This window comes from Ctenopharyngodon idella, chromosome 13 (assembly GCF_019924925.1).
Source record: "Ctenopharyngodon idella isolate HZGC_01 chromosome 13, HZGC01, whole genome shotgun sequence".
Taxonomy (NCBI): domain Eukaryota; kingdom Metazoa; phylum Chordata; class Actinopteri; order Cypriniformes; family Xenocyprididae; genus Ctenopharyngodon; species Ctenopharyngodon idella.
Genome location: NC_067232.1, coordinates 16,917,093 through 16,940,731, shown reverse-complemented (window position 1 = coordinate 16,940,731; position 23,639 = coordinate 16,917,093). Strand labels below are relative to the sequence as shown.

Below are 23,639 nucleotides of genomic sequence, written 5' to 3'. Positions count from 1 at the left end.
ATGCATGTGTGTATTCATATATACATATTCATACGTACATCATAAATATACACAGTAAACACACATATTACATAAACACAAACTTTTATTTTGGATGCGATTAATTGTTTGACAGCACTAGTTAAAATACTTTCTGTTACCTCAGTTTAACCAAAAAACTATAAGCTGTTTGTAAGTTAACTTCCCAAAAACTGTAATCTCAGTGGAGCTATTAACTCTTTCCCCACCAGCGTTTTTTTTTTTTTTTAACGTTGCCAGCCACCACCAGCATTTTCAATAATTTTTACAAAAATGTATTGGCCCCCAGAATATTTTGTTGTTTGTATATCTGAACATGCAGTATATCGAAAGAACAGAGCCTCTGCTTTTAAGTTTCATGCATTCTTTTTTTTTTTATCAACACTTGAATATGGGTGTTTTATAAAAAAAAAGCAACATTTTGAACAAAAATCTGAGAAAATTGCGGGGGTTCAAAGTCTACAACGTGTATAAGTAATGCTTTTATTACTTGTTTCTGCTCCTTTTTTGCCTGTGTTTTGATCCAGAGATTCTGTACTCTTTCAGAAGATGTGTAATAGTGCCCCCTACAATGTAACAGTGAAAACACGGAAAACCAGAAAATGCCGTCAGTGGTGGGGAAAGAGTTAAAATACTGTTTGTTTGAGTGTCTCTACCTGCTCAGTACAGTACGCTCACCAATGGCATGAGTTTGGGACTGTGTTTGTCCAACCAATGGCAGATGAGGGAGTGTTTGGAAAAAATGTTAGAAAAATACTTTTGTAATACTACTTGGTGACATGCAGAAATTATACACTCCAGCTTTAAGGCAATTGCCGTTTGTCAGGGCAATTCAGGTGCAGGCTGTAATTGCACAAGCCATTTTTCCAGGATGCAACATTACTAACACTTGTAGCACCAGGAATACTTCAAATGCATCCGGAATTACAAAAGTCATTGTTTCCAGAATAATACACCTGATTGTGCATGTAATCTGGGCTTTAAGAGAACAGCTGCAAAGGTTTTTAAAAGTGTCACATTTACTTTCAATGACAAGTACTTTATAAACCACAAAATCACCACAGGACAGCAAATAACACCACTTAAAAATACAGACACGGAGTACAAAATGCATAAACTAAGTGTGCGCACCGTTTCCTTTAGTTTGGCCAGTCAGAGAAACAGTCATGTTGAGTCAGAGGTTGAGTCAGGTTGAATCAGAGATCTTGGATGACAAACAAAATGTTTAAATGTGCATGGTGTAATTTCTGCTATATGTTTGAATGGCCCAAAAGGACACAACGTTACACTAGCTCGACCAATAGCATGAGTTTGGGGTGGGGCTACCTGGTTGCTGAGGAATGGCAGAAAGGGGGAGTGTTTAAATCGTGTTTTTCTGTTTGGCACCGTTAGTGGCACAGAAATGACACACTTCACATTAAAAAGAACTGGATACAGCCCTAAAAAGATTCCATTTGTGATTTCTTGAACATTGAACAAGATTGGTTTGGATGACATGAATTTCTCTTCAGGTTGACATTATGGCATAAAAGGAAACAATATAGTTCAAACTGCATTGTCTTGAAGTAGGAATAAACAGCATTCGTAAGCCTTGTTTGGTTCAGGTTGTCGTTGATAACCTACAGTTCTTTTTCCCAGGTCTGGTTTAAATCTCCTACACAATACAAGTGGCTTAAAAAAAAAGGATGGATGGTCCGAATTCAATTACTATACAGAAGAAAGACTGTCAGTCTGTCTCCATGTCCTCTCGATGATGACCAGAGTGCAATGTCTCCTCAGCTCTAGAGAGACAGACACAAAATATTGTAAACCAAACCAAAGAATCATGTAATAAAGCACTTACTTCGAAAGTTTGGGGTCTGTAAGATTTTTTTTTTAATGTTTAGTTCGCATTTATTTGATCAAAAATAATAACAGTAATTATTTTAAATAATATATTTTAAAAGAACAGTTTTCTACCTAAAATGCAATTTATTCCTGTGATGTCAAAGCTGAGTTTCCAGCATCATTACTCCAGTCTTCAGTGTCACATGATCCTTCAGAAATCATTCTGATATGCTGATTTGCTGCTCAAGAAACATTTCTTATTATTATCAGTGCTGAAAACGATTAATATTTGTGTGGAAACCATGATTTTTTTTTTTTTTTTTTTTTTTTTCCAGAATTCTTTGACGAATAGATGGTTCGAATAAACAGCATTTTTTTTTTTAGATTTTTTTTTTTTTTTGTAAGCATGCGAATGTCTTTGTGAATGTCACTTTTGATCAAATTACTGCATCCTTGCTGAACGAAAGTATTAATTTCTTTCATAAAAAAATTTATCTTTCTATCCACAAACTTTCGTAGTCCCTCTGTAGTCAATAATGTTATCCCTTAAAACTCATCTTTGATCACCAAAATTACATATTTAAACGTTTTTTTTACTGTGAAAAAAATTCTTAGCTTGAAAATAGCTTGAATGTAACTCTACACCCTTGCCTCATTTATTATATACACGGTTTTATGAATATGATAATTAGCCCCGCCTCCACTCACTCGCACGAGCTCAGACGAGATTCACTCGTTAACTTACTGAGGTAAACGCTGCACAATGGTATCGCTTTTTACAATGTCGGACACATAACGGTAATTAATATGATTAGCGTTTTGCTTGACTACATTATCAAACAGCTGCTAATAATGTGTTGCTAATGTTACACAAACCGTGTTCCCCTTCGCGAGTCAGACAACCACCTTCTAACAACCCGTATCCTTACAAACGCTTTGAACACGTCGATGGAGAAAGGCATATAGTTCATCATAACATCGTAATATACATCATACACCCGCCATATTGCTAAATCTACCCGATTGCTCATATCAACAGAAAAATATACCGGAATAACCTTCTTTTGAGACTCCCTTGCGTGGTCAGTTAATGATATGCTAAAGCCCGCCGGCACGTTGATGTGATTTCAAACCGCGGATTTGAAACTGTCTTTGGTTTACTGCAGTAAAATACTCAGCAATGGTGTTGACATGAATTTGCACATGGTTTGTCTTAAATGTTAAAAACACCCAATAGATATATGAACAACATTAAAAACTTAATTTTCACCACAGGGGGACTTTAACAGGTACATGAACTTAATCTGTATGAAAAGGTGTTATTTGAGCTGTAAAGAATCATCCTTTTAGTAAAGAACTACTGTTTTAGGCGAATTAACTTTTGGTTATCTGTTACTGATGTGCTATGGATGGATGTATTCTTCACAAATTATGATTTCTGTATTACCAGAAATGACACAATTCAACACGTGTGCCTGCCGATGCATGTATCCACTCACTGTGGACTGTGCCGGGTCTCCTGGTCTCTCTCTCTCGGTGCAGGCTGCGGTCTGGATGTGTGGAGGGTCTGTTGTGTGTCTGACCGGAGAGAGGCTTCTGTGTGAGCCGCCAGCATCCGGTTGCTCTGGGACGTGTTGGCGTCCAGCATCTCCAGCAGAAGATCATACAGCAGCACCACGTTTTTTCTTTTCATGTTTGACAGATGCTCAATGCCTTTGTTGCTGTGGACGGCAAGAGAAGAGAACAGTCAATCAAGAAGAGCAAACTGACAGATGAGAGGGAAGTTTCTGTGAGATTACAAACAGTCTGCAGTGATACCTGAGGTGTCGAATGTGTGAAAGCAGCATCAGCAGATGGGCGAGCCGGATGGACTGCTGCTGAGAGGACAAGCCCGTTCTGGAGATGCTCCAAACCAGAGCGTCAGTTACAGAGTCCAGCAGCCTCAGAACCTTCCCACGACTCTCCACATCTTCAGGAGTCTGTGACAAGCTTGAACAGTTATCTGTTAATAAGCACAACACAGGATGAGATCTGATGTGGTTAAAGAACATAGTACATTTTGTGATAATTTTACTGAACAAAGGATACAATCTAGACAATCTATTCACAGGGTCAGAAATCTGCTGCTTTAACCCTACAAAGCCTGATATATGAAATAATGTTTAGAAAAATCTGTTTTTTTTTGTTTTTTTTAATGGAACAGTTGATTGTACCTTTAGACAAAATACAATGATCAGGCATAACATTATGACCGCCTCCCTAATATTGTGTTGGTCCCCCTTTTGCTGCCAAAACAGCCCTGACCTGTCGAGGCATGGACTCCACTAGACCCCTGAAGGTGTGCTGTGGAATCTGGCACCAAGATGATAGCAGCAGATCCTTTAAGTCCTGTAAGTTACAAAGTGGGGCCTCCATAGATCAGACTTGTTTGTTCAGCACATCCCACAGATGCTCAACTGGATTGAGATCTGGGGAATTTGGAGGCCAAGTCAACACCTCAAACTCATTGTTGTGCTCCTCAAACCATTCCTGAACCATTTTTGCTTTGTGGCAGGGCGCATTATCCTGCTGAAAGAGGCCCCAGTCACCGGGGGAATACCGTTTCCATGAAAGGGTGTACATGGTCTGCAACAATGCTTAGGTAGGTGGTACGAGTCAAAGTAACATCCACATGGATGGCAGGACCCAAGGTTTCCCAGCAGAACATTGTCCAAAGCATCACACTGCCTCCACCGGCTTGCCTTCTTCCCATAGTGCATCCTGGTGCCATGTGTTCCCCAGGTAAGCCATCCACATGATGTAAAAGAAAACGTGATTCATCAGACCAGGCCACCTTCTTCCATTGCTCCGTGGTGACGCTCACGTGCCCACCGTTGGCGCTTTCGGCGGTGGACAGGGGCCAGCATGGGCACCCTGACTGGTCTGCGGCTATGCAGCCCCATACGCAACAAACTGCGATGCACTGTGTATTCTGACACCTTTCTATCAGAACCAGCATTAACTTCTTGAGCAATCTGAGCTACAGTAGCTCGTCTGTTGGATCGGACCACTTGGGCCAGCCTTCGCTTCCCACGTGCATCAATGAGCCTTGGCCACCCATGACCCTGTCGCTGGTTCACCACTGTTCCTTCCTTGGGCCACTTTTGATAGATACTGACCACTGCAGACCAGGAACACCCCACAAGAGCTGCAGCTTTGGAGATGCTCTGACCCAGTCGTCTAGCCATCACAATTTGGCCCTTGTCAAACTCGCTTTAATCTTACGCTAATCTTACGATTTCACAGCAAAAAGACATCTATTTTTAGATTTTTATAATTATACTAAAATGCCTGTAGGACAGAAGGCATGTAGAAGTTTGTACAAGTTTTTCAATGAGCAAAAAATAATATATCTATCTGCGCCTATTTGTAAATGCAACAGTATATACTTGGGTGCATCGATCCAGTCAATGAGCAAGATGAGTGAAAAAGGAGAATCCTCACACCAAACAAATGCAGAGTTCAAGATCCTTTGAGCAAAAAGAGTTTACTGAAGATTCATGTAGAACAAAATATCAAAAGTGCATTAACAAAAAATGTGACAGTGCACAAAGTAAAAGAAGAAAAACAAAAGCAAATGTTTCAGTCCATCTTGGACTATCTTCAGTGCATTAAATTTTACAAGTAACAAACAGCACTTAGCGGATTCCCCTTTTTCACTCAACAAGTTTTTCAGCAATGTTTTGATCATGTTGATAATTTAGAGGACTTCAATTCATGAATTAAACATGAGTAGGCTTTATGGGGTTAAAAACATAAGAAGGTGGCTTTGGCAGATAACCACTGACCAGTCATGTAAATCAGAAGCTTCTGTTTTTGAACAACATGCTAACTATAGTTAACTATATAGCCCTACAATTATTGAGAGAAAAAAAAAAAGATATGTAGAATTTATTTTATAGCTTTTTCCTCTCACACTATAAAGTACACACACACAGTCAGAGCAGTGTCATACTAGAGTTGAGAAGGATCATGGCTTTGAGACAGACGTATTCCTCCCTCTGTAGCTTCAGTTCTCTGAATCTGGAGGTGGTGGCCACCAGCATGTCAAAGATCTCCATGATGCCTTCAACACAATTCCATTCATCCCTGAAAGAAGTAGAGAGAAAAAGAGTCTGAAATAGAGATAGAGGAGAAAAGGCCAATCACCTGAGCCGTAAATGTCATGTGACTAATCACTCTGGAGCCACAGGAAAATGCCGCGGCTGTGCAGAGTCCCAAACTATCCTGAACTGTCATGAAATATATAATGTAATGAAATATGATATGTATTATATAGCCTACAACATATTATTTGTATGTAGTGTTGCTCTTAAAATAATTTTGTTAGAATATATATATATATATATGTGTGTGTGTATGTATGTGTATGTGTGTGTGTGTGTGTGTGTGTGTGTGTGTGTGTGTGTGTGTGTGTGTGTGTGTGTGTGTGTGTGTGTGTGTGTGTGTGTGTGTGTGTGTGTGTGTGTGTGTGTGTGTGTGTGTGTGTGTGTGTGTGTGTGTGTGTGTGTGCGCGCATGTATGTGTATGTATATATATATATATATATATATATATATATATATATATACACACACACACACACACACACACACACTACCAGTCAAAAGTTTGGAAACATTACTATTTTTAATGTTTTTGAATGAAGTCTCTTATGCTCATTAAGGCTGCATTTATTTCAGAATAAATACAGAAAAAACAATAATATTGTGAAATATTATTACAATTTAAAATTATGGTTTCCTATTTTAATATACTTTAAAATATAATTTATTTCTGTGATGCAAAGCTGAATTGTCAGCATCATTACTCCAGTCTTCAGTGTCACATGATCCTTCAGAAATCATTGTAATATGCTGATTTATTATCAATGTTGAAAACAGTTGTGTTGCTTAATATTTTTTTGGAACCTGTGATACTTTTTCAGGATTCATTGATGAATAAAAGGTTAAAAAGAACAGCATTTATTCAAAATATAAATCTTTTCTAACAATATAAATCTTTACTATCACATCCGTGCTGAATAAAAGTATTAATTTCTTTCAAAAAAAAAAAGAAAGAAAAAAAATTACTGACCCCAAACTTTTTAACGGTAGTGTATATTGTTACAAAAGATTTCTATTTTAAATAAATGCTGATATTTTTTTAACTTTTTATTCATCAAAGAATCCTGAAAAAGTATCACAGGTTATAAAATAATATTAAGCAGCACAACTGTTTCCAACATTGATAATAAATCAGCATATTACAATGATTTCTGAAGGATCATGTGACACTGAAGACTGGAGTAATGATGCTGAAAATTCAATAGTAATGTTTCCAAACTTTTGACTGGTAGTGTATATATACACATACATACATACATATACATATACACATATAAATAGAAACAGAAAGATAACTAGTTTAAGTGCCCCTATTATGCTATTTTAAAGGTTCCTAATTTTGTTTTGGAGGTCTCCTACAACAGGTTTACAGGCATCCAAGGTTAAAAAAAAAAAACATAATACATTCCACATCACCTCATTTCTCAAAGATTCTGAAAACAGTTCGTTCGAAGATTCAGTCTCTCTAAACCCCTTCTTTCCGCAGATGATTTAAATAGATGGCCCAGTGTGTTGTGATTGAACAAGGCGCCCATTACCATATTTGAATTTCAGTGTAATGATGGCATTGTTTTTTTCTGTGTCAATTCCAGTGCGCATCCTCATCCTTTCACAGTACATGTAAAGTTGATTCGCAGCACTGAAAAAAGTCTTCTCGACATGTCTACAACACAAACCAAACTCTTCCAGGCCTCAGCTACAGTGTTTGAGAGCGGGTCAAAGTAGACGTTGTTCGTGGGCAGCCAGTAAAAACCATAGGCTGGCATTATGCAAATTTGTTACATAGGTATGGAAGTAGGTAACAGGAAGTGAGACTGGAATAACTGATGAATCGTTTCAGCAGTTCAGAATCAATTCTTTCTTATAGGAGACATTAACTTTATTTGTCATGCACTTTGATCTTTTACACTTACATTCACAAACAGTTGTGCAGATGGATTTACATACTGCATGAAAGGTATAATTCAAAAAAAGCATAATAGGGGCATTTAGCGTACAGCTTGTTTTGAATGAATACAAATGACCTTACAGTGTCAGGTGAAAGACAAAGGAAGCACACACTGTCTCACACACTTTCTCATACACACACACACACACACAACTATGTGTGAGAAATGAATAGTACAAACTAAGCTTATGTTATGAGAACACACCAAGGTTTGTTAAGACCCTAGAGATAATCACCAAGGAAGAGGAATATTCAATTCCACAGAGACACAAATGAATAAACATGCACACATACATGCAAACCAGACAAACACTGCAAAAAATGATTTTCTTGCTCATTATTTTTGTCTTGTTTTCCAGTACAACATTCTTAAATCAAGATACATTTACTAAGCATATTAAGCATTTTTGCAGTGAAAACAGATCATGACAAACAAGGTGTAACCTTTCTGCATTCAGTTTTCTTAATTAATGAACTTCAACAACAACATTCATGCACGTCACACACAGTGTGTGCACACACAAGCACTGTGTGCACTGGACACACACAATGGCAGATTATCGAAAGGTTGACGAATAAATCCACTAAACACCAGTGTTTTTCAAATGTTATCATCAAGCAAGATATGAGCCGATCTCTCCTACTGATGGAGGATGCCTTCAGGTTTCAAACATTTCTAATTTAAACAGTTTACATTGACAGCACAAATGCAAAAGGGATCAATGTATGAATGGATGTGTGTAGCGAAAGTGATGTGGGTAATGTGGTGCAAGCCGTCAAGCTACTCTCAGCCACTTAGGAAACCAGCTTTGAACGGTGAAATCAAAAGTAGATATTTCCATGGGATTTTGAGGCTTTCACTCAATTCCAACATAAAGGAGTGTCTGCAACTCATTTTGATTAAAAAATTCAGTAGTACATACACTGCAGTGTCATTTGTGCTGTGGAAGGAGCCGTTTTCCTATGTCAGTGGGCGGTTTTACCTGTTCAGTTTGAGGTCAGGTGAGAAGATGAGTTTCCCGGGATGATCCACAGATCTCCACATCAATCCCAACATCAGAATATCCAGCCAGCAGCATTCCAATAGATGTACCTGATTTGAAAGTGTCAGCTCCACAAAACCTGTGAGAGGAGTAACAAACACACAAACGCCTTACAGAACACACTCCATTTGAAGGGCACCTGCTGCCCTTCAAATGCTGGAATTATATGCTCAAAATTATAATTTTTATAATGCTTTTTGTCATTTCTGGAGCATGACAGCCCCATTAACCTTTTAGAAATGACAAGAAATTCAATCTGCTGTGAACCCCTGACCTGTATAGGACTTTTAAATACAACTTACAATTCAGGGGAATATTTCAGATATTAACACAAGCACACACACACACACACACCTGGTATCTTCTTGGCCCAGCTGATCATGAGCACCAGTTCCTTGTCAGCGAGGCTGGTGAGTGACATCATCATGCTGGCCTCCGTGTACGGCTTCTTCATTGGCTCTCTCAGGCAAATCTGAGGAGGCTCCGCCTCCAGAATACAGTTCACCAACTGCTCAGGGGAGAAGCTCAGGCCACGCCCCTCAGCTCTGCCCCCTGAAGGGAAGAGGTGATGAGTGGGATTGAGAGGAACTTCTAAATGATGCTGGGAACAACCTCTGACCCCTAACGCCCCACCCGAGCTGTCTCTGATTTGGGGGTTGCGGCGATGACGAGCACCTCGGTAACTGCAGCGTTCCCGCCTCACACCTGTCCACACACACAATTACACACATGCATTAAAAGCGCACACTCAACACAGCACACACATCATATGACATTACTTCACATTTTCCAGTACAAGTTCAATGATAAATACTGTATGTCTTGAACACCAGACAAATCATCATGAAACGGTATTCAGAACCCACTTCACTTCTATATAGTGATGTATTTCCAAATAAAAAAAGGATGTTCAATGTTTAAAGGATGATATCTTTCTTTCTATATAATAAATATGTGGCTACACACAGAAAAGGGATAGGCGGCTGCCTACCACACTTCATCATGCCCATTTCATAGCACTTGCGGAGTCGACAGGCCTGGCAGCTCTTGCGTCGGCTCTTGTCAATGGTGCACTGGTTGGTGGCTGGACAAATATAGTCATTGTGTCCTGAAGAAGATTGGGAGAAAAAAAACGTAATAATCAAACTCACATCCTTTTGGGTAGGTTGGACAACAAATCCACAGTGGACAACTTGGATTCAGCTTTTTAATGTTATCTCACTCTATTGTGTAAGATAATAATATTACTATTAGCGCTGATATAAATGATTTTTTTTTAAGTTAAAGCAAACAAAACAGAATATGTGTAATTTATGAACGCTCAATATGTCACCAAGTAACATATCGGCAGTGCTAAGTAGATTACTTACAAATTGTAATCAGTTACTGATTCCAAATTACATGACAAAAACTGTAGATAATAACGTAATCCATTACATTACACATTTAAGGTAATGCAATCTGACTACTTTTTTGATTACTTTTAGACCAAACTCATTCATCACATTGATTTGAATAAGATAATCTTGTACCATTTTGATATCAAAATACAAAGAAAAAGAAAACCGACATCAGAGAACCATGAACCATTTATTTATTTTTATTATTATTATTATTATTGACTTAATTTTATTATTGGTATTAATATCTTATTAACTTAAAATCTGTGAAATTATGTGAATTTGTACATTTTAAATTGTGTTTGAAAGACAAATGCCTTCCAAAGACATACATGGTTAAATGACTCAGTGAGTAATAATTCAAATAATAATTATGGAGTGTCTATTTACACTAAGAGCAAATAGTGTCACTTGTTGGCAAAAGCTATTTACATTAGCTCCACCCACCAATGTCTGGTTGGGTCACTCGAATTTTAAAAAAGACGCATGTAATTTAACATCTTCAGTGGTGTAAGAGTAGTGAGTAAGGCTCACAGACCTGACTTTTAACGTGATCGACGCGGGTTCGAATCCGCCTTTTGCCGAGCTCACATTTATTTTCAATAAAAATTGAAATAATATTCTAAAAGTAGAAATAAACTGCTAACAAGTGTTTAAATAATATTAAAAGTGTACATTGGGTAGGGGGAAGGTGTAGGGAGGGTTTTTATTCTCCCAATAAGGCAGCATCCATTTAATAATTTTAATCAATATAATCATTTAACTCTATGATATTATTGCATCCTGTTAATGTACAAAAATACTGAGGTGCAAACAGTATCTGCCAATATAAAGTATAAGATACCATCTAATTACTATTTACACTTCTTGCAAAGAACTGATACTTTTACATGGTGTAAATAGCATCTATTGCTTTGCACTTAGTGCAAATAGCGCGAATGTGTTCGTCAGGAGTTGATTATGCAATGCAGAAATGATGAGAAAGCACTTCTTAAAAGTGAAATGATTTCTGTAAATGCAGTGACAAAATGCTGTGCGACTCAGTTTTCAATGGCTGGTACGTGTGAGCAATTCTACAAACATGGAAGACCTTCTGATTGTATATAAGCAGTATGCTATTTTAGAAAGGAAAATTTAAAGATATTAAAAAAGAAGTAGTGGGGAGAATCAATGAATTATGAATAATTTACTGCCATTGTGGCAATAACTGTTATAATGACAAAGTACAAAGTTAAAAGCATAATCATTTAATTAATCATGTGTAGACTTTGATATGATAACTTTAATTATCATACTAATGTGATTGTTTTTTTGTTTTGTTTTTTTGATGTTTGTAAAATATAAATTACAAAATATTCCTCTCTAATCAATTTTTTTATGAAGTAATCCTTGGAGATATTAGAAGGAACATCACAAACTGACCAGGGAATGCATTTTGCCTGGAATGAATGTAATCCATGATAAGAGAGTTTGTGTCCTTTAAAGAATAAAAAAATGTGGTTTTGACTGAGATTCATTAGTCTTATGTGTTTTTACATATCTGGCCTTTTGAGTAGCGTCTATTGATTGAAAGGTCATAACAAACTTGTTTTAAAACCTTATGGGGGAACACAGTGCACTGACCCTGACATATCCAGAGAAATCTGTGTACAGAACAAGTACAGTATTTGAGGATTTGTGGAAAAAAAGAAACTCAAAAAGACGGAAGCTTTCCATTGATTACCATAGCAAACCAAACTTCTGTAGAGCATGTACACTATATTGCCAAAAGTTTTGGGACACCTGCCTTTACGTGCACATGAACTTTAATGACATCCCATTCTTAATCCGTAGGGTTTAATATGGAGTTGGCCCACCCTTTTGCACCTATAACAGCTTCAACTCTTCTGGGAAGGCTTTCCACAAGGTTTAGGAGTGTGTTTATGGGAATTTTTGAAGCACATTCTTCTAGAAGCGCATTTGTGAGGTCAGGCAGTGATGTTGGCGAGAAGTTCCTGGCTCACAGTCTCCGCTCTAATTCATCCCAAAGGTGTTCTATCGGGTTGAGGTCAGGACTCTGTGCAGGCCAGTCAAGTTCCTCCACACCAAACTCACTCATCCATGTCTTTATGGACCTTGCTTTGTGCACTGGTGCGCAGTCATGTTGGAACAGGAAGGGGCCATCCCCAAATTGTTCCCACAAAGTTGGGAGCATGAAATTGTCTAAAATGTCTTGGTATGCTGAAGCATTAAGAGTTCCTTTCACTGGAACTAAGGGGTCAAGCCCAACCCCTGAAAAACAACTCCACACCATAATCCCCCCTCCACCAAACTTTACACTTGGCACAATGCAGTCAGGCAAGTACCGTTCTCCTGTCAACCGCCAAACCCAGACTTGTCCATCAGATTGCCAGACAGAGAAACGTGATTCGTCACTCCAGAGAACACGTCTCCACTGCTCTGTTCTTGGGCTAATCTGAAGGCCACACGAAGTTTGGAGGCCTGTAGCTATTGACTCTGCAGAAAGTTGGTGACTTCTGCGCACTGTGCGCCTCAGCTTGCAATGATTTTACGTGGCCTACCACTTCGTGGCTGAGTTGCTGTTGTTCCCAATTGCTTCCACTTTGTTATGATACCACTAACAGTTGACCGTGGAATATTTAGTAGTGAGGAAATTTCATGAATGGACTTATTGCACAGGTGGCAACCTATCACGGTACCACGCTTGAATTCACTGAGCTCCTGAGAGCGACCCATTCTTTCACAAATGTTTGTAGAAGCAGTCTGTATGCCTAGGTGCTTGATTTTATACACCTGTGGCCATGGAAGTGATTGGAACACCTGAATTCAATGATTTGGAGGGGTGTCCCAATACTTTTGGCAATATAGTGTATTTGTCACAGTAAATGGTTTGACCATGAGTATTACCTTGAATGCTCCGTTTGAAGAAAGCCTTGCACCCCTCACATGACCAGACACCATAGTGATACCCAGAGGCGTAGTCATGACACACCGCACAGAAGTGTGTGTCTCCTTTACCCACAATGCCTGGTGAAGGATTCAAGCCATCATCACCTTCCACTTGCTGCCCTAACAGCTTTGCATGAGTAAGGACAGAACTATAAAAGATGAAGGTACAGATAAAGTAAAAGAGGACAAGAAGAAAACTTTTTTACATTTCCTAAAAAAAAAATTTTTTTTAAAATTGAGTGCTGTTACATATATGTTTACAAATGTTAAGTTTACATCTGCCCAATTTTCTTTCAGGAACATCAAAAAGATCATAGAATGCATTTTTTAAGTTAGTTTATTTTATATTATTATATTTATGTAAGGGATCACCTGTTTCTGTTTTGTGTGAGTTTAGTTCAGCTTCCTGTGTTTCAGTTTAGGTGCGTCTCAATCACTTCCCTACTTCAGTAGTCAGGGTACTGATCAGGGAGTTGGCCATTTTAAGGGCTGTCTCAATCATGGAATCCTTCCAGAGTTGTGGCTAGAAGGGATACAGCTACGGCCGGAAGTGACACAAAATCTAGCCATAAAATAACAATAAATTAAATTTGCTACTTATCAGGTTGTGTTTTATTAATGTCGACACCCACCCCAACCCTAAACCTACCCTTACAATAATGCAAATACAGTAATTAATTGTTGTTCAGCGTGACAAAAATGACACAATATTGATGTGCGCATGCCCAGTAGGACAATCTGGCCATAGCTGTATCTCTTCTGGCCCCAACCTCCTTCCAGGGCACCGAAATGTTCACTCCCTAAAAAGTCCTACAATGCACCATGAAAACCAGGGAGCATCGATCCTCACTATGTTCCCTTAACGGAAGTTCTGAAGCGTTGAACATAAATCACGTGAGCCAACTCAATACATTTAATGACGTGCGATAGATGTTATTTAAAATACAAACCATTATTTAATTATATTTCAGCAAAAACATACATCGCTAGACAGGTAATGAAAATAATCTAGTTAACATTTATAATTTATTTACAGCTGAAATGTTGCATGTAACAAGCAACATTGTGTAACACGCAAAATATTTATCATAATGTACTTTTTTTGGGGACCTGGAGAAGTTTTGACATGCCCTGACATTTGTGCTTTTTTTCAGTTGTTCATTAACATATTAATGGCAAATGTGTCATTACACTGTATTCAGCATGAACTAGGCTACCATAATACATGAGCAACATGTATGTACTTGTTTGTATTTTTGAGAGAATAAAGTTTATGCGTGGTTATTGAAAAAACAAAAAAACTTAAGTCACTGAAATAAGGCCACAAAACAAATACTAAATCTGTGTTCACAAGACTTCTGGGTATTGGAGGTTGTAGACTAGAGTTTTTGCTTCAAAATGATGTAAAATTATCCTGCCTACTCGTTCAAATAAAAAAATATAATGATTTAAATTTTGTAAGACGCTTTTTGTCAAGAAAGACAGTGTGCGTGGAGGCGTGAATCTTCATGGATCAATGCTGTGATTCACACCTGAGAAGACAAAGACCCGCATAATGACCTGCATAGGTAATATACTTAAAGTTGTAAATATGGATATTTTGCTTCGCTTTAGAAGGCCTTTATTAACCCCCTGGCTCCGTATGGGGGGGGCTTTGAAACATGCCCCCCATTCACTACCATTATAAAGCTTAGTAGAGCCAGGATATTTTAAAATACATCTCTGATTGTGTTCATCTGAAAGAAGATAGTCATATACACCTAGGATAGGACCTATTTTTGGGTGAACTATCCCTTTAACGTACTAACCAGTGCCTGAATTCACGTACACGATATACTGATTCATGACCTAGGAAGCTAGGGAGCTAAATGAGACGCACCCTTTGTTTCCAAGGTTTTTCATTGATTGTTTGAGTTGTTGCACCTGTTGTTCATTTCATTGATTAGTTTGCCTGGTTATTTAAGCCAAGTGTTTCTTTCTGTTTATTGTCTGTCCTCATCAGATATTGTTTGGTTGTTCTGTTCATGTTTTTCTAGTATACTTAGAATTTTGTTATTTTAAGTTAGTGTTTAATAAAATAATACAATATATCCTGCAACCACACTCTGACAATTTAATATTATAGCCTATTTATCTTACTGAACTAACTATAGACAATTGCAAGGTAAATTGTATTATTTGCATTTAGAAAAATTTCTTCACTGCTGTCCGTGATCCTGTCAGACCTGTGACCAATTCTGGGTCATGACCTAGTAGCTGAGAACCACTGATCTATGGGCATTTTTACCAGTTTTATTGTCTGCTCAACAAGTTGCATGATTTAAAATACTGTAGCAAGCACCTCTAATAAAGTGCAAAAAAAATAAAGCATTTTGTTTGTCTCTATGGTAACTGAACTATCCATTTGACAGCTGTCATCCGGAGACAAAAGTAATTTGCTATTAGGGTCTAGTTTAACACATGCACTGCACTGTTTAATACACATTCTCACCTGTTCTGGTTAAGCGTGTGTTTCTTGGCATCGTCCCAGGCAGTGTGTGAGTGTGTTTCGCTGTAGGCCAGGGGAGGTGGGCAGTGCAGAGACAGCGCAGTGTGTGTGGTGTGGGAAGGCCAGAAGACTGTGGGACTGAGCGGGACTAGGCTTTCAGACACGGGGGGATGAGGGTACCCTAGCACTGAGGAGGAAACCGGGCTGTACAGAGTTAAAGCTCCATGGTTAAACTCTCCTCCGTGCGGTGGTGAATAATCCTGACAGGCTTCCAAATACGGAGATGGAATGCAGATGGTCTGGTTATCCATGCCAAGTGGGGAAGTGTACAGATGGGGTAAGAGTTTAGGCGAGTCCCCTCGATCAGCCTTGCCGGAGTCCAGGACAGGGGAGACTGACGTAGGGGCTGGATCAGGGGAGGAGCTCATTCTGGAGAACTCAAGCGAGGTCCTGGCTTGACAGACTACTGCATCACAGGCCCACCTGTGTCAGAGGAAGTTCTTGCTGAAGGACACAAATAGAAATCAGATCCTGATATCAGAGTAACACCTTACACCTCCTGCATGCTAAACACACTACCGTTCAAAAGTTTAGGGTGAGTAAATGTTTTTTTTTGTTGTTTTTTTTCATTTGAACTTTCTATTCATCAAAGAATCTGAAAAGAAAAAGAAAAAAAATCATGGTTTCCACAAACAAATTAAGCAGTACAACTGTTTTCCACATTGATAATAAGAAGCAATGTTTCTTGAGCAGCAAATCAGCATATTAGAATGAAGTGTTCTGAAGGATCATGTGACACTGAAGACTGGAGAAATGATGCTGAAAATTCAGCTTTGATCACAAATAAAAAATATATTCAAATGGAAAACAGTTATTTTAAATTGTAATAATATTTCACAATAATATAGTTTTTACAGACTTTCAAAAACATTAAAAAAAATCTTACCAACCCCAAACTTTTGAATCCTCAAACATTGTACAATGTGTCCTGCAAATGTCAAATAGGTGTTGCCTGCATTTTCTTTACTGGTCTCTAAATCTGTTTGTGATTTTCATGGTTTTCCCAGACACAAAACTTGGCAGACTACATAAAGACAACACAGCATGCTCAAAAGCACAGACCAATAGGCCTGTTTTTTGTAGTTATATTAGCAGATGCACCTCCTTTCACTTTTCTCTGAAAAAATTGACTGGAAAAATAAAAAAACATCACAGAAAAACATGATATGATGAGGCACATGACGTATAGTGAGACTGGTGCTGCGAAGGGAGGTAAATTGGCGGGTTACACTGCACTCTTCCTGGGGACTCATCACACCAAAACAGACAAGATAACTGCTTTGATGGAGTTAGTGATTTTTTTTTTTTTTGGTGGGGGGGGAGATTGCAGATGACATTATGAAAGGTGCCACTCCAGGAGATGAGCTGATGAATAATTTCCTTGTGATCGAAGCTCTAACATTCTACTGATAACTAAGGAGTTTGTCACTTTTATAATAGTCATATAACTTTTAGTAGAGTCTCTAACTTGAAGAAGGCCAGTTAATGGAGCGTACATTAGAGGCACGTCGGGTCAGAAACTGATTTTAATTCAGATGCTTATTTAGTAAGAAATGCAGAGGGGAAAGTCCTTAAAAACTGTTTGTCACATAGGTCCAGAGTCCACAATGCTTTATGTAACACTGCAACCAAAGATGAACAAATAGACTATGATAATTCTCAAGAGAGCCAGAATAAACAGTAAGCCTGCATGTTTGAGATAGAGAGAGCAGTTAGTATGTGACCACAGTTCAGGATCATTAAAATAATGCCAAGTCAGCAGTCAGCAGATCAAATGAATAAAATAAAGTGCACAAACACTACATCAGTCTTCTAAAATATACATTTTATATTTGTCAAATCGTGTCTGAGTCGAGTTTTTTTTTTTTTTTTTTTATATGCCAGATCTGGCAAAACAACAACATACTCTGCTTTGAAAAACAGCATAAATGCAAAAATACAGATAAACCATGTTAAAAGGCAGTAAATTGCAGACTTTGAAAGAACACATAAAGCCGTTCCTTCTCCTTGTACCCACAGCTACAAGAACTCACAAAGAGATGCACCCAAAACATCCCGGCAGCGAAAATTAAACCTGCCCTACTCAAAAAACCAAAAAGAGCCATGTTTCAATTATGTGTCTCTATATCAGATCAGAATCACAAGACGCTCTTGAAATGCACAGTGCTTCACATTTAACAAGATGTTTTCATACAGTTTATTTTGTTAGGATTATATATAATATATTTTGTTATAATTTATTAATTGCATAATATAAGCAAGTCTAAAACTTAACATACTAAAAAAAAGAAATCAAAGACAGCAAGAAGAAAGAGAGAATGAGAGAGAAAGAGAAGAAAATTAACAGTTACTGCACTGCTTTTGTGGGAAAATCACAATAATTCTGCAGAATGGATATAAAACTGAAAGCATAAAAATATATTTTATTATTTATTTTATACAAAATATTTCAGAAACGAATGCTCAAGGGCTCAATACGTGACGTGCAGAACTGTCTGAATGATGCTCCGATTCTGCGGAAATCTGAGGACATTTTTTCTAAATGCAGAAGATGATTTGGCATAAAATGCCTAAAATTATTTATAGAGAACCATTACAGAAAAAATTGAGTACACTCATTATTTCCCAAATATTTTCTGCAGGTGAATTCGCTCAAAAATGATTCATTTAGTTCAGAGTTTTATGAGGATAGAGACTGAATAAAACTGCAAGAATAAGTAAAACAAAAAAAATCTACAAACACTCAAAACAACAAACTTTACTTTAATACCCAGAGTTCCCTGTTCTCTAGACTAAAGGGCATCTGCGGGGTTTGGGTCAGAGATCTGGCCTGCCGCCTCAGTAAACAGAAAGAGTAAAGGTGAGACGCTGATATGCCAATGCTTTTACTGAGACAACTCATGAAACATCATGTTCTGTCTGAGAGAGGAACACACTTCCATAAAGAATATACCCGGAAACATTATGCTGAATATTCTCTGTAAACACAGACATGTTAAAGCACACAGTGTAAATAGAACACATGCATTAAAAAACAGCACCAATAAACTCAACAGTAGCATGTGACCGACTACTGAAATTAAGAGGCAAAGTCTGCTTTGGGTTTTTGAGATTTTTGAGTGCATTATAACTGAGAGACAAACTGGTCAACCACAGAGACAAAGTGGCACTTATCCTGTCAGATTCACAGTACACAACACAGGCTTGCCACACTTTCTGACCAAAGAATTTCAATGATTATTCCAGATGTAAACACTGGATGAGAATTATTACAAAAAATCTAAATTTACTAGGGAATTCACTTACAAAGAACAAATTTACCTGATGAAACAGCAGAGTTGAGCAACTGCAGATATTATATTCACTGCAGAAATGTCCATTATTGTTCTATGGCTTTTATAAATCTTACTAATTTCTAGAATGGTTCCCGGCTTAGAAAACACTATTTTAAAACTATCAAATACTTCCACGCTTTTTATGACAAGGTGAACCCTGGAAGAGAACCGTTGCTGATGTCTGAATTAAAAAGTGTTACTCTATGGGAAAATGTGGTTTATACATTATTTGGCCTCATACTGGAATTGGATTTTTTTTTTTAAGGTGTGTGTGTGGGGGGGGTTAAAAGGGTTAGTTCACCCAAAAATGAAAATTCTGTAATTAATTACTCACCCTCATGTCGTTCCACACCCGTAAGACCGTTCATCTTCAGAACACAAATTAAGATATTTTTGAAGAAGTCTGGGAGCTTTCTGTCCCTCCATAGAGATACAACTACCACTTTCAAGATCCAGAAAGGTAGGAATGACATCATTAAAGTACTCCATGTGACTTCAGTCCACTTTACCCTCAAAAAAATATTGATCTGCAACACGCATTCACGAGAGCATCACAACGCATGCGTGTTGTGTTCAGACTCGCGCGTCAACACAACACATGTGCGAGAGCGCAGGTGAGACCTGAACTGCACACGTTGCTATCTGTGTTTAAACTAAACTCATTTAAGCCTTGCTAATTTAAACATTCGAGTGCAAGGAGCGAAAGAGAACTTACGCACGCCTTGTGAGAAGATTTGTGCACTCATCCGAAGCGTGCACGCGAAAACGAGTGTACAGCACGCAAATATTGAGGTCTCTTTCAAGTCTTGTGCTTGAACGGACAAATTCACACAAAATTATGTCAACATGCCGGTCTTAGCGAGTATCCTAGCAAGCATAGTCGGTTATGTCTTAAGTGAACTTAAACACTCGAGAAAGAACGCATTCAGTGTACTGATCCGTGTGTTATGTCTTAAAGAGACAGCAGCCCTTGCATTCCTGCTGTCTGAATGTGTTTTTAATATTAATCAAACAACAAAAGACAAGGAAATCACTCATTGCTCATGACTGAATAGTAACTTAATAATTAATAATGATTGATCTTTATTTAATTTATACAGTGAAGATTACATGCAATGTTGTTTTACATATTAGCTACTTTATTCAATTTCTGCACCTGAAAACTGGATTCCTTGAAAACCTGAAAAGCTTTATTTATTTGTATCTTTGCTTTACTGCATTTATTTGTGCTGTTTGATTATTTGTTCTTATTTTCATTATTTTTATTTGACAGTAGTAATTTTTTACCTGAACATAGCACATACCGAATCGAAACCGTGAGCCTAAAACCGTGATACAAACCGAACCGTGCACCACTAATCACTATGGAGGGACAGAAACCTCTCAGACTTCAGCAAAAATATCTTAATTTGTGTTCTGAAGATGAACAAAGGTCTTACAGATGTGGAACGACACGAGGGTGAGTAATAAATGACATAATTTTCATTTTTGGGTGATCTAACCCTTTAATTGTCTTACACAGAATCATTGGACTAACACCCATTACAAACATACTGGAAAATGATGAAGGGGGACAGTCAAGTTGTTCCAAGAGTTTTTTTCTTCTGTTGAACACAAAAGATGATATTTTGAAGTATATTGGAAACCAGACAGTTGACGGTAGATATTGACTTCCATAGTAATTTTTTTTCTTACTATGGAAGTCAATGGCTACCGTCAACTGTCTGATTTCCAACATTCTTCAAAATATCTTCTTTTGTGTTCAGCAGAAGAAAGAAATTCATACAGTTTTGGAACAACTTGAGGGGAAGTAAATAACAGAGTTTTTATTTTTAAATGTGAACTATCTCTTTAATACAAGAGCACAAAAAAAATCATTTAAATAAAACACACTGCTCCTTATATTTCACCATTATAAAAAAAAATTCACACAAGCAACCAAACACTAGCACATTTTAATTTTCCCTTATAATAATTTTACATGTTTTTTTAAAATATGGTCCCATATTTCAGTTGGAATCTGGTGAAACTTCAGCACTTTCCTACTGCCACTCTGGTAAAGCTCTTGGCTACAATCCAGACACACATACCACTGAACAAAAGGCCAAGGACAGGACGAAGAAACCCCTACACATAACACACACACACACACAGAGTCCCTGGGTGAACTTTTCTCCATCCTAATAAGGTCCTCCTGCCAACTTGAAATTTCTTTGAACTTACAGAAGAATTAAGTTTCCATTAATTTCATGTTGGGCACATGCAGGCCCACATTGCCCCAGTAACTGACTCTAGACTTTTGTCTGCACTTGTAGTGAACCCACACACAAATAAATATGCACATAAACACCTGCGTTTGTACGCACATTCTTCACACTTGAAACCACTCCAATCGCTGACACCATTCATGTTCTCCTAATTGAGACTCGCTTCTTTTTCAGGTAGTGAGGGATGATAAGAAAAGCTGTCCTTCTAAGAACCAAGAGACTGAGAGTTCTCTGAAGAAATAAAACAAAACCGCAAATAACAAGAAGAGAGTTACAGAGCATGATTTCTGACATTACTAAATCAGACAGACTGATCCAATCCTCCTATCACTTGTCACACAAGCCAGCAAACCTGTCAACAGAGCAGTCCACATATATGTGTGTGCGTGTTTTTGTTATGACCACAGCTAAAACCTCCTGCTGCTAACCCAAAAACCAGAAATATCTCCTTTTAAATGCTAAACAGCCATTACACATCAGGCAGTTCCTTTCATAAAGATAGTATTAAGAGATTTTACAGGAATTATCAGTAAATACAGTGAATGGTTTACTCTTGCATAGGTTTCATCAATAATAGTCAAGTGTGGCAATACAGTGAATATTTATTTAAAAGAGGTGCAGTCTGTAGCCATCATTACCAATGCCACTGATTTTGATTGATAGCAGGCCATTATGTCCAGCGTGAGTCCTCGTCTATTGCTCAAGAGGACAAGGACCTCTGTCTAAACTGATAAAAAGTGTTTTTTCTCCTCCCTCACATTCTCTGACATGAACAAATCCCTGGAGATATTGTGTCCTAGCAATTTACGGTATGTTCTATATTTTGCTTTGGATTTAGATTTAGATAGACAAAGCCATGATAGAAATATGAAGCAGCTTAGCATGAGGGACAGAGAAAAGAATGAAAAAGGATTTACAGGTGGTCCAGACTTTAAAAAAAAATGTTTTGTCATGTGGTATGATCAAAATGAGCTGGTTTATTTAGATATGGGAATGATCTAGTGGACAAACAAAATGTTTACATTTTAGATGCACAGAATACATAATTAACAACTGTAGCAACTTATATCTAAAAGAGTTCACAATATACAAACCCTCGCTCACAAAACAATACTGCTGAAATATTATGTACTTCAACTGAATGTTGTAGAAGTCGCTTGTTTTAGTTACATGGAGTTGTGGTTTTTGAACAGATATTTTTCGCAGAACAGATATTTTGAAAGTTTTGCCCTATGAGATACAAGACTCAAAACATGAATAAAAAACAATAAATGGTCATGTTAACACTATATTCAATAAAGAATGCTCTCTTTGTGTTATTGTAATGTGATCGATAAATTAAACCACTCATAGTGCTGATTCACTCTCAGTCTCATTCACAACACCTAATTTTATCCTTCTGTCATTGAACTTTCACTTCAACCATTTTCAACCTCTCTGCCAAAACCCCTCACTTTTCTTATCACTAATGTCATTATAATCTTATCATGATCAATGTTCAGTAATAGACTGTTTGTGCAGAGCCAATAAACACTGTCTGTAATAAGTCTAGAACACGTCAGACACCTGCAGGCACATAATAATCGCTTGGAATTTACAGTACAGCCAAATAAATTAAACTACAGTAATATCACTGCTTTTAGTATTGTTGTGTTACTGTAAAAGTTACTTTTTAAAAATTAATATAATAGTTAAAATGGAAATTTAATCATAACTAATCTCATTGTTTAAATTTTTCATTATTTTTATGTGAAATATTCTAGCACTCCCTTGTGGCTCTTTTAGGGTCAGACAAGGTGAAGCACACTTGGGTTGTCACCTAAACATCATGAAACTCCATACTCATGTCACCTCATTCATCCACTGTAACGCGTTTCAAAAGGTTGTTTTTCTTTCTTCCTGCCTGCCTTTCTTTCTTTCTTTCTTTCTTTCTTTCTAGCTAGTAAGCAGCCTATCGGAGCAAAATCTTTGGTCATCATAGGCGCATTTGTTCTGTCATTTCAATAGGGTTTAAAGTTTAAATCAGTTCTTCAAGAACTTTTGTGACATAAACTAACCATTCACGCGCTGATTTCCTTTACATAAATTACAATTGTAGCCATAGTTTCCGACAGTTACTATAGTTACAGTCACATGCGTAAAATCATAATAGCACATGA

At 37.6% G+C, this 23,639-nt stretch overlaps 1 protein-coding gene and 1 long non-coding RNA gene across 3 annotated transcripts in view; one reads left to right on the top strand and one right to left on the bottom strand.

Annotated features, from left to right (window-relative positions):
• Window positions 1-67: 67 nt before the first annotated feature.
• Window positions 68-23,639, bottom strand: part of esr2b (estrogen receptor 2b) — a 23,972-nt gene continuing 400 nt past the window's right edge. Inside the window, exons 2-11 of one of the 2 annotated variants that reach the window (XR_007933380.1) lie at window positions 15,822-16,322; window positions 13,289-13,479; window positions 9,973-10,089; window positions 9,336-9,686; window positions 8,922-9,060; window positions 5,840-5,973; window positions 3,664-3,847; window positions 3,345-3,566; window positions 1,978-2,084; window positions 68-1,799 (exon numbers count right to left, since the gene is read on the bottom strand). Coding sequence is in view for 1 of the 2 variants with exons in the window: in XM_051918246.1 (XP_051774206.1) it covers window positions 1,745-1,799; window positions 3,345-3,566; window positions 3,664-3,847; window positions 5,840-5,973; window positions 8,922-9,060; window positions 9,336-9,686; window positions 9,973-10,089; window positions 13,289-13,479; window positions 15,822-16,246 (1,818 nt within the window). In the remaining variant the exon portion in view is untranslated. The remainder of the gene's footprint in view (window positions 1,800-1,977; window positions 2,085-3,344; window positions 3,567-3,663; window positions 3,848-5,839; window positions 5,974-8,921; window positions 9,061-9,335; window positions 9,687-9,972; window positions 10,090-13,288; window positions 13,480-15,821; window positions 16,323-23,639) is intronic. The other variant, XM_051918246.1, reaches the window with a different exon arrangement.
• The window catches only part of LOC127525596 (uncharacterized), a 23,660-nt gene continuing 21,192 nt past the window's right edge, over window positions 21,172-23,639 (top strand). The window contains exon 1 of the long non-coding RNA XR_007933381.1: window positions 21,172-22,289. This is a non-coding gene — a long non-coding RNA (uncharacterized LOC127525596). The remainder of the gene's footprint in view (window positions 22,290-23,639) is intronic.